This window comes from Pipra filicauda, unplaced genomic scaffold, assembly GCF_003945595.2.
Source record: "Pipra filicauda isolate LSUMZ 115617 unplaced genomic scaffold, ASM394559v2 scaffold18_size4552066_pilon, whole genome shotgun sequence".
In the NCBI taxonomy this organism is placed as follows: Eukaryota; Metazoa; Chordata; class Aves; order Passeriformes; family Pipridae; genus Pipra; species Pipra filicauda.
Window position 1 is genome coordinate 2,855,331 of NW_024104298.1, and position 18,794 is coordinate 2,874,124.

The window sequence follows — 18,794 nt, forward strand, 5'->3', positions numbered from 1 at the left end:
CTTCCTTGTCATGCCTACAAAACATTTGCTTCCACTTTGGAAGGCTATAATTATCCCTGATACCAGAGCAACCTTATACTGTGCGAAAACCTTGCTGGCATTTCCTCCACAAAATAACAAAGTTTGACACAAACAGCACTCGAGCATCACCACGGGGATACAGCAAAAACACAGATAGAAGCTGAAGGGCAAGGGAGGAAATTTGAATGCAATTGCATTATTGTGCTAATGCAGTTCGACCTAACATTTGAAGAGGTCATCCAACAACATTTGTTTGCAGAACAAAGCAGGGTCAGTCAGATTGTGCACTATTTGACTCAAAGATTTCTCAATACTTGCAAATTCTCCATATAACCAGACACAAAGATCAGAGGATATAGTTTTAATTATGCTTGTATAAGTATGACAGAGTACTGCTGATTTAAAAGAGGTTCCAAAAACACACAAGTATGCATCAATGTTGGAACAAGAAATTAAATGTAATAATCCCTATATATTTTCTTGTTTTACAAGAAATGTTTTCAGTATCTGTCTACAAAATCTTTGGAGCTGAAGCACTAATCTAAAAGCAGTGCCTTGCACAGATGAGATTATTCTTCCTTGCCAAACAGATCATCCAGAAGAGGTAAGTATTTGACCACTTTCACAGGAGGGCATGTTGGTATTTGGCTCCAGTCACTTTGCTTCTGAAATAAATAATGCAGAGAATATCTTACTATATCATAATGAAAACAAGAATAATTAAAAGTTGGTCAACATAAGATTGAATGAGCTGCTTCAATTCCACAGACAAATCTGTGAAAACTTGTGTCTTTATATAGAACATCCTCTTATAAGATTACTACATGCAAATTTTTATCAATCTTGCAGAATATTTTATTAAAAATATTTTCTGTTGTTAGCCCTTTTACAGACATTTTCAAATTAAATAATGCTACATTTTCTTTATTAAGATGCTTATACTTGAAATTCTAAAGTCATCCATGTCTCAACACCAAAAATCATACAAAATAACCAGACAGAGAGAAAGAAGAAAAAAAGTCAGCTAAACAATCACAACTTTGCTGCAGAAATCTAGCTGTCAAATACAGGTACTGTAGCCCCAAAATACTGCTATTAATTCACAGTAAGTCATGTACAGAATGACAACCAAATTCTAAAGTTGAACAAGATTTAAATTCCTTCCTTTCTCTGATTTTTTCCATTTTGCATTTACCTCTTTGTTAAAATATTCTGGTACTGTACCAAAGACAGCCTAGGCATTGCAGCTAACTAACAAAATAACAAAATCAATAACACTCAGTAAACTACACTGGCATCCATCAAAACCAGTGTGGGATGTCAGTATGACAGTGACAGCAAAGCTTTGGAGCTGATGGGAATTGATTATCTCAGCACGATGATGACCGATTATAACTTCTATTGATGCTCTTCCTTCTGTTTTGATTTCAGCTGTAAACTTCCTGTACCATAACTCCATGTACCACTCTCAATTGGGATCTCAGGCATCAGCCACAACCCTAAAGTGCATCCACTGGCTGCCCTCCAGGAAAAGACAACACTTCTTGCAGACCCAAGCAAACCCTCACCTTGTACTCTGATCAGAACATGTTTCACCACCAATGTCCACTTCAACTCCCTGCTTGTTTCACAAGCACCTTTCCCTCCCCACCTTCAGTGTGAAGGCTGCCTCCTGGTTCCACCACCACTTGCACCCCAACTTCACCATGTAGGAGCCACCTCCTTTTCTCACCTACCAGAGATGCTCAGTGGCTATGAAAGCCACTCTGTGAGGGGATAAAAATGGTCAAAACCATTCAACAGAAAGAATATTTGTGCCTTCTCTTCTTTCACCCTTGCTTTTGGGTAAAGAGCTTAGCACCACCTTGAAGGCAAAAATCCTCTGGGCTCTGAGTTTCTTTCTGAGTCTGTGGTGCTGAGGCCCGCAAGAGTCCCTACCCTGACATAATTCACTGAGAGCAGTCACTGTTTAAACACTGAGTTATAACCCAAGCACAGAATTCTTCTGTAAAAACAAAGAATACCCCCTGAACAAAAACTAATGCACATGTTGAACCACAGGACTGCTGCATAAAACATGTGGAAGGGCTTTTATTTTATCTGTACAAGATGGAAAAATTCTTCTCAATGACAAAGTGAAAAATAAACCACCATGGAAAGCAGAGCAAACCCCCAGGGAACTGGGCCCTCAGACATCACTGACAGTTTGAGATGCTACAGAAGAAAGAGCTGGTAAGTCAGGTAAGAGTGAGAAGTCAGGTTAGTAGTTTGAGGAATACTGGTTTAAACTATGTCACAATTGAACTTGAATTCAAAAGAATGCTATGTTTCTAAATGGTCTGAATACAATCAAACATGTCCTGTGCAACACATTGCTAGGCCAGAACAGCAAAATGATGTGTTGGCAGAAGGGCTTAGGATTTATCTCTTACAAAGTTTTTTTAAAATTCAGCATAATTGCCTTATGGACCATCTATTTTAAAATGTTCCACTCAGCACAAGATGGCAAGATCAGATTAATCTCTGCAGTTTGTTGACACCACATTTTTATTTACCCTAAGTAGCAGGCTGGTGCACACATACAAAGTGGATCCATCAGTACTTCTCTCAGGGTACAACTACCAGTGCTGTGGTGTGTTGTGTACAATTTTCTATGGAGTTACACAAAATTCATAGTTATTTGCTTCAGTGTCAGTGGAGCTTAAAGTATTTCAGCAAGAAAACAGATCATTTGACATGTGAAAATGATATTTGTGGGGGAAACAGCATTCATGCCCATTGTCCATGGACAAATGTTTCTCATTCTCTTCTTGTTTTCTTCTGTAAAGATGTTCCAGAGATGTGATAGCTATTAGGCATCTCCTCAGACTTGTTTGACTGCTCTGTTTCATCCTAAACCTCTCAGAAAAAGTTAATTACTTGAAGAAAACAGGCATAAATACACAAATATGAAACAATATTGTAGTGTCCACTGGATAAAACACTCTTGTTAAAGCTGGAAAAATTATATCAGTGTGCTGTACTATTCCCTTGACCAGATACACTGGTTTTACCTTGATACGACCCTTTACTGTCGGGACAGGACGGATTTGATTCTCTCTCCAGTTCAGCCCATGCACAAACATGTGATAGTTCACCTGCTTATGGTCATCCTCATACCTAAGCAGAATATCCATAAGACGACTCAAGGTTAAAGGGAATTTTTAACAAAGTTATATAATGTTATCTACAGCACAGTAATACATTACCTTTTGGATAATAATTTTTTTTACTCCTTTATTTCCAAACACTGGCAGGAGTGAAAACTCATTACAAGCTGTCAGGAACTTCTATATTATACATTCTTTTCCATATTCTTACACCTTATTATTGTCTCTTATAGTAGAATTCAACTTCTTTATTTTTATTTCATTTCAACCAATTTCACTTTAATGTTGAAGCATTGCCCAACCATTTCCAACATTGGGATCTCACAACTTGTGACAAACAGGGTTGGGATGATCAGTGTATGAATCTTTTGTGCAGAAAAGAAACAGGAAAGACGTGTTGGAACACAATTGACCTGCTTTATTATGACTTCTACAATCATTTCCTGAAAATAAGCAATCCTTCAGAAATGCTGCTTGCATATGCCTTGGATTAAGTTTACAATTGACAAACACACAGCTCTCTAACCTACCAAACAATAGCCAGATTTTAAAATCACAAGCCTTGTCATTTGGAAGTTGGTTTATGGCACCATTCTTTATTTCCATGGAATAAATACATCTTTGTGTCTGTTATGACTGTCCCCTAAATGCATGAAGATATATATGCTGCCAGCTAAGGTCTACAGGTACATGTGGAAAATGATATTTCCCTCCCTCCATTTCTAAAATCCTTTCCCTGAACTAAAGAACCCCACGGGGACAGATTTGTAAGCCACATCATCCTTCTGCCATTGATTTGGATGAAGCAGCTTCAGAAATAGAAGTCCTCAATTCAGCAAAACACTGAGGTGATTCAGACACTGTTCTTTCAGCAGCACCGGTCAAATGTTGAAAGATACCTTCAAGCTGAAGCTTAAATCATTCTTGAAATGAACAGCTCAACTGCTCTGCTATAAATACAGCACTGGCAGCTTCTGTGAATGACACTTGTCTCACCTAACACCACCTGCCTGTGAAAGGGACACAGTTTGGGCACAAAAGCACACCCTGGAAGTGTGTGTGCTTCACTGGAGTCCATGGGGAGACGTAAACACCTAGCAAGGCTCAATACCTCTTATTTTTGTGCAAAACATCAGGTTAAACAACTCTGCCCTGAGACAAATACTATTGCACGGGAGCAAGATCATCTCCAGGAAACGAGTCTTTTAGAAAATCATTTTCCCTTGCTCTTAAAGAAATAGCAGTGCACAAAACATGGGCTTCAAATCCCTTCAAATAACTGCAGAGGGTTCTGACAAAAATTAAGCATGAAGGCACTTTAAGGGAGAATTTATAGCACAAACTTGGAAAACCATACAGGAGGAGAAATAGATCCGGTGACAAAAATAAACTGCAATAAACTGCAGCTCATCCTCTCCCTCTCCTCCCCCCACACCTTTCATTTAATAGTCAGCAGGAGAGATAATAATAAAATATACTGAGAGCCATAAACTGAGATGCTAGTGATAAACTGGAATGTTAAGTACAGTGAGTTATGCTGAACATGAAAGCAAAGTCAGAAAAGAATGCTCCTGCTACCAGCACTAAATGGAGCCTGAAACACTGCCATGAGAAACCCTCCAACGACAGCTTGCTTCTTTATCACAGTTCACATGCAAGTTAACACTTCCATAAAGCTTTATTTTTGGGGAATATATCCAATATTTGAGAAAATTATCATTCCCACTTCCAGGATGTGCTTGTTAGTTGCAGGGGTTTTTTTTGAAGGTGACAATAGAGAAAATAAAGGAGTTTTGCATTAGAAGTAATAAGACAATCAAAAAGCTTATACGTCTTGGAAAAAAGAAAAACAATGGCACATAGGTTGGAATTTCAGAACTATCACAATAAATTATTTTTCCTTTTACTATGATGTAGTTATCACAATGTTTGCTCATTGTGAAAAGTCAAAAGATTAATTCTCCTGTCAGGGTTCAGAGCTGTATAAGCAGGACTTTTAAACAAAGAACAAGTGAAGGCATGTAACCACTTGATTTTTATGTCAAGGCAATGAAGTTGAGGAAAGCATTGCTTCTGCTTTTAACAAACATTAACAAGAGAAAAGTCCTTTGATGTCCCAGCACTGAGATGACAACATGGGCATGAAATTAACTATATATCAAAGATTTTAACATGGGCGGAGGAAATGGGATTCCTAAATCCCATATTTAAATAGCTACAGAAAGCCGCTTAAAATATTACTCTAGATAATCCAGAAAGAAAAAAAAATCTACTCTTTAGGTCTCCTTACTGCTGTGACTTATTGTATCAATCTACTAAAAGCACACATCAGTGATTTGGCACAGAGCATCCAGATGGACTGAGGAGATGTTATCAATTTGTGCATTATTAGGACAGAGATGTCATACATTTCAGTGGCTGGAGTTAATAAGACTGAGACTGACAGTGCTCTTCAAGAAAGGAAATTAGATTTGTCTTATCAAGAAGATGCAACAAAGATAGCTTGAAACCATGCTCCTCTTCAGTTTTGCCCTATGATTCATCAATGCATGTGACTTTAGGCTATGAAAGTCACTCCCCCATCCCTATCATAGTTTGCAGGGCTTTTTATTTTTCTTTGACATTACGAATATAATGTCATATTTCTGCTTCTAAAAACACATTTGTAATTAAATAATCCAGATATGTGAAAAATCTGGTTAAATCACATTATGACCATTCCTGTGGATGTTTTGGCAAGTAAAGGTTACTTCCATATTTTTTTTTCTTTCCCATCAAGAAATCTGTAACCCCAACATTTATGTGAAAATTTAAATGTACCTGCAGAGTTTTTTTAATTCCTTTGTTTTGCATAAGGTGTATTGAGAAGTTAATCTGATAATAACAGAGCAGAAGCATCATGTTACTTTAGCCTTGAAGAAAATGTTAGGATTCCTCAGCCTGTTTGATAGTCTCTGTGCAACACAGGTGTACAGAGACTAAATTGTCACAGGTCTACACTTAAAGTGTCATAAACTGCTCATATGGGAAATTTAAACCAGCAAGCACAAGTCCAGGTAGCCTATCAGATGAATTAATTCATGGCTACCATCTTGTGTATACATTTATTCATGTCTGGAACAACCACAAATTGAACCATCAATTCCTCAAAATACTGAATAATAGAAATAATTTGTTTTTAAGAGATCCAAATACAAATGCTACAGAGTCTTTTCATCACAAATGGCATAGGGAGTCTCAGGCATCAAAGGTAACAAGCACAAGACAGAGTGCAGGAAAAAGATTTTGGGACCATTTCCACTCTTGCTCCTGCTACTGGGACACTTGATGTAGCAGGAAAAGGGGGTTTCCTTCCTGAGAGAAAAAAGTCAGCCCTAAAAAAACATTACAGGTAGGCAACTAGGTAAAAAATTATTAACCAACTACAATCCAGGGAAAAACTGAGCAGGCAGGAGTGGCCTGGCCTGACTTATTAGTGACTTGAGAACTGGGATGACCATGTAGGAAGCCCATTGCTGTCAGGCACTGCTACTTGAGGCACCAGAGATTCACCTTTTCAAAACCACAAGCCCCCTTCAGAGTCAAACAGACTCACCTTGGTAGTGTAGACAGGTGAAAAATTACACAGCTGCTTTTAAAAAAAATTAAAATACATATTTATAAAAAAAGGGGCATATAATTAACATGTAAATTAATGCAGAATAATCAACATGTAATACTTGTAAACTTGTCATATCCACTCTTTCTTCTCTCCATTTTTTCTTTTCTTCTCTGACAGCTGTTTATATATCCTCTGGCAAAGGACTGCCTCTTTTTAAGTCCTTGTTAGCATATATTTAGCATTGCAGTCAATAAAAATAACAGAAAAAGAAAACCCACCTAAATTCATTACTTAAGCACTTTGGCAAAATTTATTTATTAAACAAACTATAATTGTTCATTATGCCTGCATAAATTTAAAGAAATGCTTATAATGACTACTGTAGTTTTCTGGCAGAAACAATTGTGCACCATCTGCATCTCTTAATACATTGTGATTAAAAGTTCTGTATTGTTTTGTGACGAAAACAAAGTGAGGAAATGCTGATGACAAAAGGAAATACTTTTTAATGTGCCAGTTCAGGTAAACTGGAAAAATGGATACATTGTTGGGTACCTAAATCCTACAATTTCACCAATTAAAAGTATAAATTAACACTAGACAGACAATATGAAAATGTCTCATGAAACCCCAGTCTTTGTGATAATTCTCCCTGCACTATGTGGCAACTGAGTGGTCTTTGGGTACAATAAACAAAGTCTTGGGTCATTTGGAGGTGACCACAAAATTAGACAGTAATTTCTAGTCCCATCCCATGCCTTTAATAACTGACACATCATTGCAGTATAATTTACAAATGTAAATAATAAATACTTTATTGCCTTTCAAAATGGAAAAATAGAGTCATTACGTCCTGCAGAAAGTCTTTGCCACCTAATCTCAGATAGCAAAGCTGAATAAACACACAGTTGCAGTCTTCAACTATTATCTGATCACATTGTCCAGCATCACTTTATGGCTGAATAGGGTCCAGCTAGTGCATTAGCTATATATACTGATTCTGTGGGAACCCAACAACTTTCATTGTACCACTTTCTTCCTTCATAGATACAAATACACAGGGTAGGACCACAACTACCCCTTACTTCAGACACAAAATTACACATTTCCTCATTAAACAAAAAGAAACAGGGAAAGAATACTGTTGACAAACTTCACCCACACTGAATGGCATACTCCCCAGGAGCAAGACTGTTCTTTATGAACAATAAATCCGCCTGTTTCATGATTCTTCAGTGTTGAAGAAAACCACATGAAGCAGGAGGAAAGCAAGAGCAAAGTCTAAATCTCATTGAGCCAATAAAACTCTTTGATTTCCAGATTACTGGAAATTAACTCTTATTGAATAGACTTCAAAAAAATCTTTCCCTGATAAAGCAATAAACTTCCTGAGCTATGCCAAGTGCACATTAAGTATGTGACAATGTTCCTTATCACCTGCAGTGCTGTGACACTGTGTAAATTGCTACCTTGGAGGCAGCTGATGGTGTAACTTAGAACTGGCATTACACAAGGCTCAACATCAGAGGAAGCACTTCTCACACTGATTTCCAAGGCCCAGCTTCACACTATTTACCTTTCTCACACAGAAATCTGTAAGACAGGCTGGCCACAGCCCCTTTAGAAGCCAAGGAAAATGGATGGTAACTTAGAAATCCAGCTCTTATACCAACTGAGGAGATAACTCTCTCCTTCTCCATCACCTACAGAAAGAACCTACGGCAGCTGAAACCTCCTCCAGTTGTCAGGGGTACCTGGCTAAAGCTGGGTGAAATCCAGCCCTTCATCTCCTCCTTCTAAGCTTATCTCTAATTTTTATTATAGTGTACTGGGCTTTTCCTTGTTAACTGACTACACTCAGACTCTTCAGGAGAGAAATGGTTCAGGGCACAAAAGCTTTCCCTAGTACAAATTCACAAACAATAAACATGTCCCTGGAGCCCACGCTGTGTCAGGCTTGCCTGTTTCTCATCAGAACTGAGTTAGTACACAAATAAAAACTTTCGGTCCCTTGTGCATCTATTCAACTTCAGCCCTTAAGAAGTGGAAACTGTAAGAACCCCTTGTCTAATACAAGATTGTCCTCCAACAATTTCAACAACTTGAAATTTAGACATGTTTCTGATGACTAATGCTTATAACTCACTATCAGAACTGATGAACAGCAAACAAATTGCCCAAGTTGTGTTATCTGGCTATTGCAAGACACTATTCTGAACATTTTTGGTATAGAAATGGAGGCTTTGTGAAAAATATCCCCTTAGGCTTCTTAAAGTAGACTTGTTGGTTTTGATTTCAAGAGGAATTCTTGCTTGCAGTACGAAGAAGCTTTATTAAAATGGATTCCACACTTCTACCTGACAAGGGTCTTTACATTATTTGATAAACCCAGATACTTAGTTTGCAACTCCTCCTGAAATCAAGAAGCATATCTACCTGAAAGCATCTAAACATGACCAAAGACAAGATCTGCTCCTGTTTTTAACGTAGTATGGAAGGCACAGACAAAACATTTAAGGATTTCCTACAAGGGAAAGAAGAAACCAACGAGTATGCACTTACACCTACTACCAGAAAACCTGGCCATGAAAACCAAACTCAACAAGACATCAGTGTTCAAAGCACCACAGCTTACTTTGAACTCTAGTCTTCAATACAAGTGTACTGAATACTAGTTCTTTTCACTTCTATTCCCATTAACAGAACTAGCCAAGCAGTTTATCTTAAAACAGTTAAATATGCTGGGGAAAAGCACCAAAACCATGCCAACACTCCTTTTCCTTTTCAAAAATTACAATAAAATGGGTTTCAGGTGAGGCTAATAGGAGCAACAAATCAATTTTATTGACTACTGATGCTGTCTACTTGATTCAAGGACATTTCATTGGATTCATCTTGATGTGTTTCTTAAAACTGACATAATGTGCTTTCATAAGATTACCGTTTTTACCTTACACACATGAAAAACTAAAGCAAAAAAAGTGAATCTCATTGAAAATGGTATCAGTACCTGATTGCTAAAAGACTAATTCCATAGAATCGTGCCAAACCTCAGATGATTTACCACACCAGACAAAATGAGGAGAAGTTGCTAAGATGGATGCACCTCGATTATAAATATTCTATAAACAGTAAAGTCTGCATGTGTATCGGGACAAAATCTTCACCATGAAGTGATTCATATTAAATAAATGACAAATTCTTAAGATTTTTGTGGGCAGTAGATATTTAGCATTGATTTGCACCCATGCATGCAGCTCACACTATCTGCCCTTAACTTACCTGGTCAGTAAAGTTTCTAGAACTTCATCAGACAGTGGCAACCTAAAGGACTTGCAAATAGTCCTGCATGTCTCATAGGGCAACACTCCACATCTGCACATCAAAAAGAGAGGGGTAGAAGTATACATTAGGTATTTTCCAGGTTTGCTTCAAGTGAATGTTTCTGTGAATAGGAAAACACATAAGGAATATGGGGATAGAGGTAAAGAAAGCAAGGTTTTATGAAATTTCACTATTACAAAGTCATGAAACTTGAAGGTCTTTGTCTCCCATACTGAGGGAGAGATGATTCCTTAATGATTCCTGCGATTCTTTACAAAACAAAAAGGGCAAATGAGTGGCATAAAGAATCCAAATCCTTTCTTTTATCCCTAAAATCACTATTTTTCCTCTTTGATTTAAACTTCTGTGTTTTGCCTGTGATGTCACAGAACGTTCAGTGCAGCACCTACAATAAAGAGTCCACAAACAAAATGAAAAAGAGGCAAAACGTCTGTCCATTTTCTTGTCTACTCTCAAGTGTTGAGAGAGGCTTAACATTACTCATAATATTCTTTAGCCACAACATATCATTTGCTCAGCAACAAACAGCACGTTGGTCGGTTTACAAGCAGAGCTTCCAAAATAACAGCTCAGGATAAATAAAGGAAACTTACTTTTCACGGTCGTAGTACACAAACACTGCAGACAGTTGATCAAAATTTTCAAAGCTATTTTTCTTCAGTTTTTCATGAGCCCCTGCAAGGAGGAAGGTGAGGTCTGTTTGACAGTCATCTCTCACACCGTAGTGACGTCCAAGAGTCATAATTTCGTGTTCTGAGAAGGCTCCGCCAGTGACGCTGACTATCCAATTTCTGCTCACAAAAACAACAGCCTACGTTAGTTTTAAATAAATGAGTTAAAACCAATCACTAAATTTGTGGGAGGAAGAATGTCCATATTTCCTCAGCAGCTGGCTATAATGCAAAAATACATACTAATCATGACTGAAGAGTTTTACAAGAGATGCCATCCTGGTATGGAATATTAGCAGAGCGAATTTTGTCATTGCCTTTATACAACAAGACAGTGAAATAACAAGGTATTGCTCTGTTTTGTTCCTAATTGTATTTTGCACTCTGCAGCACATGGTTAATTCTCTGTAAACACAAAGCACGCACAACAACAGCAGCATAAAACACAGAGAGAGAAATAACAATGGCAGAGGAAGTTCACAAAGCACTGTGAAAGCTGGGCCTGATGGGCAGCTTTCAGGGAAAAGCAGAAATTGGTCACAGAGAGAGGAAGAAAATTACATTCAAATTGTAATCACAAACCCTCCTGAAAAGAATGTAAGACTGAAGGCAGCAGCAAGACCAGTTTAAGCTTGGACAGTGAAAGCAGAGAATCCTACCCCATGCAGGGATGAGCCTGAGATGTGCTCTCCCAAGACTGCATGTGCTGCTCAGATGAATCAGCCCAGTCCAAGGGAGAAGAAATGTTCCCGAGATCCATCTGATAGGCCAGAGTTGGCACTCACTGTCAGTCCCCTCAGCTGTACAAGTTCTCTTGTCAAACCTGGCTTAGTGTAACTACATTGGCTCTATGATCCCAAACATTTGCCCCTGGTCCACTCACGTTCAACAAGATTTTTTTATCAGCAAGCATCAACGTAGGCCTATGTGTCTCAATTAAAATTAGATTAATTACATATAATATTTCTGGATAAACTGCATTATGAATAAACTTCAACATAATTGCTGATGCAACTAGTGCTGTAACCTGTGGTACCCTTGAGGATACTGAATCACTGTGATCACACACTGATCCTTGAAAACAATCGAAGAAATTAGTAGTGATTCACAAAGTTCTGACACAAGACTCAAACTGCTGGCTGGAGAATACTTAAATTGTTGAATTAATCTGGTGATGGGTCTCTTCACATCCACATGTGACCTGAAAGCACAGAAACTTAGGACCCTTCCAAATTTGCAAAATTTTAACAAGGAACATAATTTTTCACTTGCATCCTCTCAGAGGCTCGTGTAGTCCTGTTCAAATGAAGGTATCCCTCTATATAATATGATTGCACTTACACAGCTATTAAAAAAAGAATACTAAACACTGTAGAGTGTCTACTTTGATTCAACTGCTGCTTTTTTCATATTAAATAAATCAGAACAATCCTTTACTTGCAGTGGCAGGAAATAAATACAAGAAAAAGACAAGTTGTTGACAGAAGCAAACCCCACTTGAGCAAACTTAATGACCAAAACTTAGTCCATCTACTGATACTATCATTATCTTGTCAGTATTGTTATGCCACTTACTGAATATTATTATTTATACTGCAGCAGCACTCAGAGATCCAGTCAAAACTGGAGTCTCTTTCTTGCATCCTGCAGTAATACTACTGCAAACACAAAGAGGAGGACAATGCTGCCTGATAAGCCTGGCACTCCCAATCCGTGGGCTGGCAGAGCTGGAAGCATGGAGATAACATCAGCCACCAGAATATTTCCACATACTGGATTTCCATACATGGCACAGATTTTTTTCCAGCGTCAGGATTTTAAAAGTCTTTTATTTTCTCAATCCAGTCAGTGACAATCAAATCACCAGAACCCACAGATAAAATTATTGTCTCATTTGGGAACTAGGGAATATTTTAGTGATTGCCAGGGACTAATGATTGGGACTCAAGACTTACAAACAGAATTAAACTCTAAACATCCAAACTCTTCCTGACAAAAAGAAACAAGCTGCAATAATTTTTCCCACAGCTTTGCTATCTTTTGTTTTACTTTTTTTTTTTGTTCTAGAAGAATAAGACAGATTGCAATCTGAATTTATTACAGAAAGAACAAATAATATTTAACTGCTTAAGGGAGCTGCTTCTCAAGCTGAATTGAAGATAGGCATCCTTGTTAGACCCACATGGCTCTTTGTCTATAAAATCAAACAGTCTTGCCAGTAGCTTATGGGAAAAAATAGACTGGAGAGGGCTGTGTGATGCACAAGCATCTAAGTTTTAGTTATTCTTTGTTCTCCTTTTAACAAAGCTTTCAACAGTTTTAATGATAGCTTAAGTGTACATCATATATTTATTTTCTGGATGAAGTACCATAGATTTGGATTCTCAAAGCAGTTGAAGTAAATTGTGTAATTATAATTCTGCTTCGTTACATCATAATTCTAGGTGTATTTTTAAATGCAGCTCATATAAAATTACATAGGTAGAAAGGAAGAAATCTGAACAGCCAAATTCAGAGCACAGTGAAGCTTTAGCTGTATTTAAGATAAGAAAAGAGGATTATCATTGAAGTTGTCACAAAGATAACTGCCTGTACTAAAAATAATCATTTGTAGCTACTTACAATCATCAAATGCCATGGTAGATTAAAAATAAACAGTGATGTACACAATAAAAGAAATGAAAGAAAAATACATACTCTATTCACAGAAAAATATCTTTGACTTTTCATAGATGCAAAGAAGTGCTCTTGTCTTTGTCATCTTTGTCATTAAAAATACTTCTTTCATTCTAAAATAAGATACATGTTTCCTGTTAGACCCCCTGTCTTCTCTCTGCAGGAGGGATGTAGGCCATTAGTGGGTGTTCAGACTGGCCCAGGTGAGTATTGAGGCCAAGAAAACCTTTGTCACGTGGGTTCTCCAGCTCTACTGCTATGGAGAGGGCTACTGCATTTTTTGTTGCTGAAGCAAAGTCCCTCAATACCACATAATTAGACACATCTCTCTCCATGCCACAGAATTCCACCACCCCAAATTGAACAGCTGGGCTGTTCACAGCTGCACAGAGTACGGCCATGATTAAATTTACACCCAACTGAGACTCTTCTTGGTAAAACAAAAATCTTTCCCTGATATTTAAAAGCAGAGTCCTCCCTTCCAAAAGTGTGCTTCCCTGACTTCCTCATGCAAATGTTCCAGACCTTTGACCTGCTCTTCATGTGTGGACAAAGTTTTGCAGACGATTATTTCATAACTTAAATTAAAGCCATAATTATTTGATTTTAAATAGCAACTGTTTACATAAATTAAAACCCTTCTCCAAGTGCTAAAAACTTTCTCCAGATAGAGATTACCCTTCAATTTTCTCCCCTTCTTACTCTAGTAATAACATTTTCCCTCTTAGTGCAATTAACAATTCAAACTCTTGCTTCTGTTGAGTAAAATATCTGAGTTCAGAAATATTTTGACCAGAAGCTGCCAATAACTGTGGCCTTAGTTTAAATCTTACCTGTTAAACACTTATTTTTCATTTCTAAATAGCAGCTTGTTTTAATTTCTCACTACTTTCACTTTGATTTGCTGGAAGATTCTTCAGCTGATCTATTGTTTTTCTGAGATATTTCTGAAGCAGTTTCTGCCTTAACATTCCTATGGGGATGACATTCCAAGCAATACACATCTACTTGCACGCTTTAGTTATTATGACACTTCCTAAATACACAGTATATTACTTCTGTGAAAACCAAATTCTTTTAAGTAAAATTTTCTCCTCTGTTCCACATAATTAACTTTACCCAAAACAGTTCATATGCTCAAGTATTCTGGCTGTGGGATAAGCTGAAATCAGCTTGTATCCGAGCATGATTTCCTTTTTCAAGTATCTATATATTTGTCCATTGCCATATCTGGATCACTGCCAAAATTCAGATTCCCACTCCCTCTATCTATGCTGAAATCACTATCCAAGTATTAATTATTGCTCTCACTACTGCTTTCCAGTCTTTTTTAAACATGCTTACCACTGCCTCCTGTAATTTCAATACACCCTGGTTCTATCAAGACTTTTTTCTTCATCAGTGATTCAAAACCCAAATAACATCATTTTTGGGAGGCAACACAGACATTCCTCCTTTAATTTCAAAACTACTAATTAATTTGTTTGACTCTTAGAATGGACTTTTCTTTATATTTCAGTGTATGTATTACTGCTGACTTGTGCCCTCTTCACAACACCTCGTGCCAGCTCCATAAAAAGTAGACAGATTTCAGTTGTGCTTTTCAGCTTACTCAAAACTATCACATTTCTCTTTTTTTTTTTTTTATTTTTTCACTTTCTTTTTCACAATCTCCAAGTAAATGCAAAACAAATCTGTGCCATTTGTCAGCTAAAAAACGGAAAGCATGAAAAACCAGCCATGCTCTAGACATTTTGGGGGAATGTGCCTTCACTAAGTATTAGAACCCGAAATCCACTGTCTTACCTGAAAGTGTCATAGTCAATGACATTGGTCTGCTCAGGGTCAGTAGTAGCAAACGTCTTTCTGATTTCTTTGGAACGAGATTCTGTCTTGTCCTTCAGTCTCATGAGGAGGACACCAACATCAGCCACAGGGAACTTAAGAGAGGAAAGCAAGACAGAGATTATAAACACCCGAAGGATGGGATGCCATCCAGAGGGACCCGGCCAAGCTCGAGGAGTGGGCCATGGGAATCTCAGGAGGTTTAACAAGACCAAGTGCAAGGTGCTGCACCTGGGTCGGGGCAATCCCTGGTATCAATCCAGGCTGGGGGATGAGCAGATGGAGACCAGTGCTGGGGACAAAAAGAAAGATGGAGCCTAGAAAAAAGATGGAGAGGAACTTTTTACAAGAGCATGTAGGGACAGGATAAGGGGGAATGTCTTCAAACTGAAAGAGAACAGATTTAGATTAGATATTAGGAAAAAATTCTTCACTGTGAGGGCAGCAAGGCCCTGGCACAGGTTGCCCAGAGAGGTTATGGCTGCCCCATCCCTGGAAGTGTTTCAGGCCAGGTTGGATGGAGGTCTGAGCAACCTGGTCTAGTGGAAGGTGCCCCCACCCATGGCAAGGGTGTTGGAATGAGATGATCTTTAAGGTCCCTTCCAACCCAAGCCATTCTATGACAGGCATTCTGCAACCAACCAGGCATGTTGTCAAGATGTAGGGCAATACTGAACTGCTGAGTATTATTAGTTTCTTCCTTTTCTCACTTCAAATGCATAAATCAGCACTGAGTTAAGTTTGGAGGGAAGCTTGCTACGGAAAAAAAAATTGCTTCCTACCAAGAACGTAAACAATCAAACAAAAATCATCAGATCGTGCACTCTCAGAAAGTTTATCCCAGCTACATAAAAGGACATCCACTTTTGCTTCAAACATTGCATTGTTAAAGCAGAAGTCGAAACATTTAAAGTACAGTTCTAATAACTTGGTCCTCATTTTATGTTAGTGCACCTCACTGGATTCTCAAATAACAAATCTCATTATTAAAAGATTAGTTAATCTTTTCACCATTGGCTCCAATTAAATGTTCCAACAGCTAGGCTCATTCATATGGGACCACATTGTCTTAAATACTCATAATTAGCAGATTGGAAATTTGTTAGCAACCAATTTTTCCTGTTGTGTATAAGAATGCTTAAATGCTTATTTCTTCCTAAATAGGCCATTAAAATAAATTTGAACTCAGATTAAACAGAACTGGAGCACTATGGCTTTCAAGCTATATTCAGATTGTTGCATTAGTGCTCTAACAAGGGTTTATTTGCTAAACTCATTTCTAACATAAAACATATAAGTATTTAGTCATTAAATTGGGGTTGAGTTCAAGTATGATTATCTGAGATGTCCTTATATCTGTCATGCTCTACTTACCTTAAAGGCAGAATGAATTATCTGAGAATAGTTTTCTCCCATTTATTCCACAAAGCAATGTTGTTTTAACTAGCAATTATTTGAAATTTGTATGAGTCACACTAAGGGCCAGGACACAGGAATTGTGCCTCGCTCCCAATTATGCTGAAGTGTGTCTACAGCTTTGTGTCAGTCCAAAGCAATCTAGAAAAGAGTATTTAAAGTCCCTATGACACTGCCAGAGCAGTACAAATTGATCCAAGGTTAATCAATACATCAGTGGTTGCAGGTTTTTCTCAGATTTAGAGAAGACAATTTCTGCCTATGCCAAAACTCAAGGTGCAGCCTTGGCAGGCGCTGTGCAAGGCAGTGGTGTGGAACAGCTGGACCAGTTTTAGAGACAGCAACATTTCCAGTCCCCTCCCAGACAAAGCAAGGAACAGGCACTGAGAAAAGACTGAGCAGAAGGACTCAGTGAGCAGAGTATTTAAACCGTTCTGTCTTCTCCACATCATCAAAACAGCTGGTTTTACATCTTTTTTTCTAAACCACATATTCCAAACACCTACATAGATACTGAGTACCTGAGTAGCATGGCAATAACTTTACCCACTTTCCCTCTTCTCATGTAATTGCTGACACATCAGCATGTAGTCACACTCCAGTTTTGTTTGATTGTCTTGCCCAAGTCAGAGGCCATCATGCTGGATTCAATGGAAGTAAAATCCACTTCCATGTTTGTGCTGCAGTAGGCAGCAAAGCTAGAACAATGAGACAGTTTCAGAGACGTTGAATTCCCTGTCAAGGAGGCACAGGGATTCCTTAATTCAAACAGTCCTTCAAAGACCTGGATAATACCAGTAGGACTGTGCACAACACACGTGGTCTGTTTTGCAAGCAAATCGGCACTTTCCAAATAAATATTTTGTCCCTCAAATCGGAAAAGAAGTGCTGAAAAGTTTTGACTTAGACCTTTAAAGTTACTTCCAGTACAGGTAGTAGTCAAAATGATACGACTCGGTGATTTTTCTCTACTTATAACTTAAAAACAATACAACAAGTACAATTTTGAAGCAGAAAATTGAAAATTTCAGAATACGGTGTCAAACAAATTTTCAATATCCACCTGCACTATAATTATCAATCAAAATTTCATCTAAATTACCATATGCCCATGGAACTGTGGTCAAAATGGCAATTTCTAGAAGAAAAACATTCCGTATGGATTTCTTTCACCAGTTTTCAAAATCATACTGATGTGTCCTGCTGAAAGAAAACCTCTGTCTATTCGGAAGGAAAGTTATTTATTTTCAAATTTTAGAAACAACTGAAAAATAGTGATCTTTAAATTGTTCCCCCTTCTTTAAACTACCTTCCAGCTCTGTTCTTCTCTTATAACTGCTGAAGTTGTTGTGATTTGAGCATGTGACCCCTTGATGAACTGAGGCAAACAAGGTGTGTCCTTACTTCTGGAACTCTAGTCAAAGGATGTGAATGAAGAAGCTGTCATTGGGAGAATCAACCTTTTTTTTCCTACCAGCTCCTTTAAAATCTTAATTGTGAAAAGAATGTTTCAAAATTCACTTTAATGAAGTATTTCCAATGTTGCCTCTTCCTATTTTTCAGGTTTTATTTTGTTAATGTCCAATCATTCAGTTTGGAAAACTAAGACCTTATCTGTTGGATCCAAGATACTCAACACAAACAAAGGTTCCAAGGAACAGCTACTAATCTAATGATGTGCTGTGTTTTGGAGGATATCTTTGGTTTTGATTCTACTAGAAGGAGAAACTGTCCAGCAGTAAAGACACATAATGTATAGAGCTTTCTATTTTACTGCTTAAAGCATTTAGCAGCCTTAGTATTTTACACCCACAAGCACTTTGCAGATATTCCTCGTTATTCCAGGGAAGGCAGGTGGTGCTAATCCCCATTCATTTACAAAGAAATTGCACCATTCTCATAAAGTATACATCAGCAGAAGCACCCCAGCTCTCAATTTATTGTTGCTCTCCCCTCTGAAGGCAACGCCAAACTCAGTACATGCTGTAAGTCTGAATTCCTGACTGTGATATGAGTTTCTAATATTACAAGGGAAATGTTTCAGCAGAAAAATAAGTATGAACCCAAAAA

At 37.9% G+C, this 18,794-nt stretch overlaps 1 protein-coding gene across 1 annotated transcript in view; it reads right to left on the reverse strand.

Annotated features, from left to right (window-relative positions):
- Positions 1–367: 367 nt before the first annotated feature.
- Positions 368–18,794, reverse strand: part of EFHC2 (EF-hand domain containing 2) — a 59,609-nt gene continuing 41,182 nt past the window's right edge. Inside the window, exons 11-15 of the mRNA XM_027742030.2 lie at positions 15,270–15,403; positions 10,710–10,907; positions 10,054–10,146; positions 3,075–3,180; positions 368–686 (exon numbers count right to left, since the gene is read on the reverse strand). Coding sequence (XP_027597831.1) covers positions 591–686; positions 3,075–3,180; positions 10,054–10,146; positions 10,710–10,907; positions 15,270–15,403 — 627 coding nt within the window. The 3' untranslated portion in view covers positions 368–590. The remainder of the gene's footprint in view (positions 687–3,074; positions 3,181–10,053; positions 10,147–10,709; positions 10,908–15,269; positions 15,404–18,794) is intronic.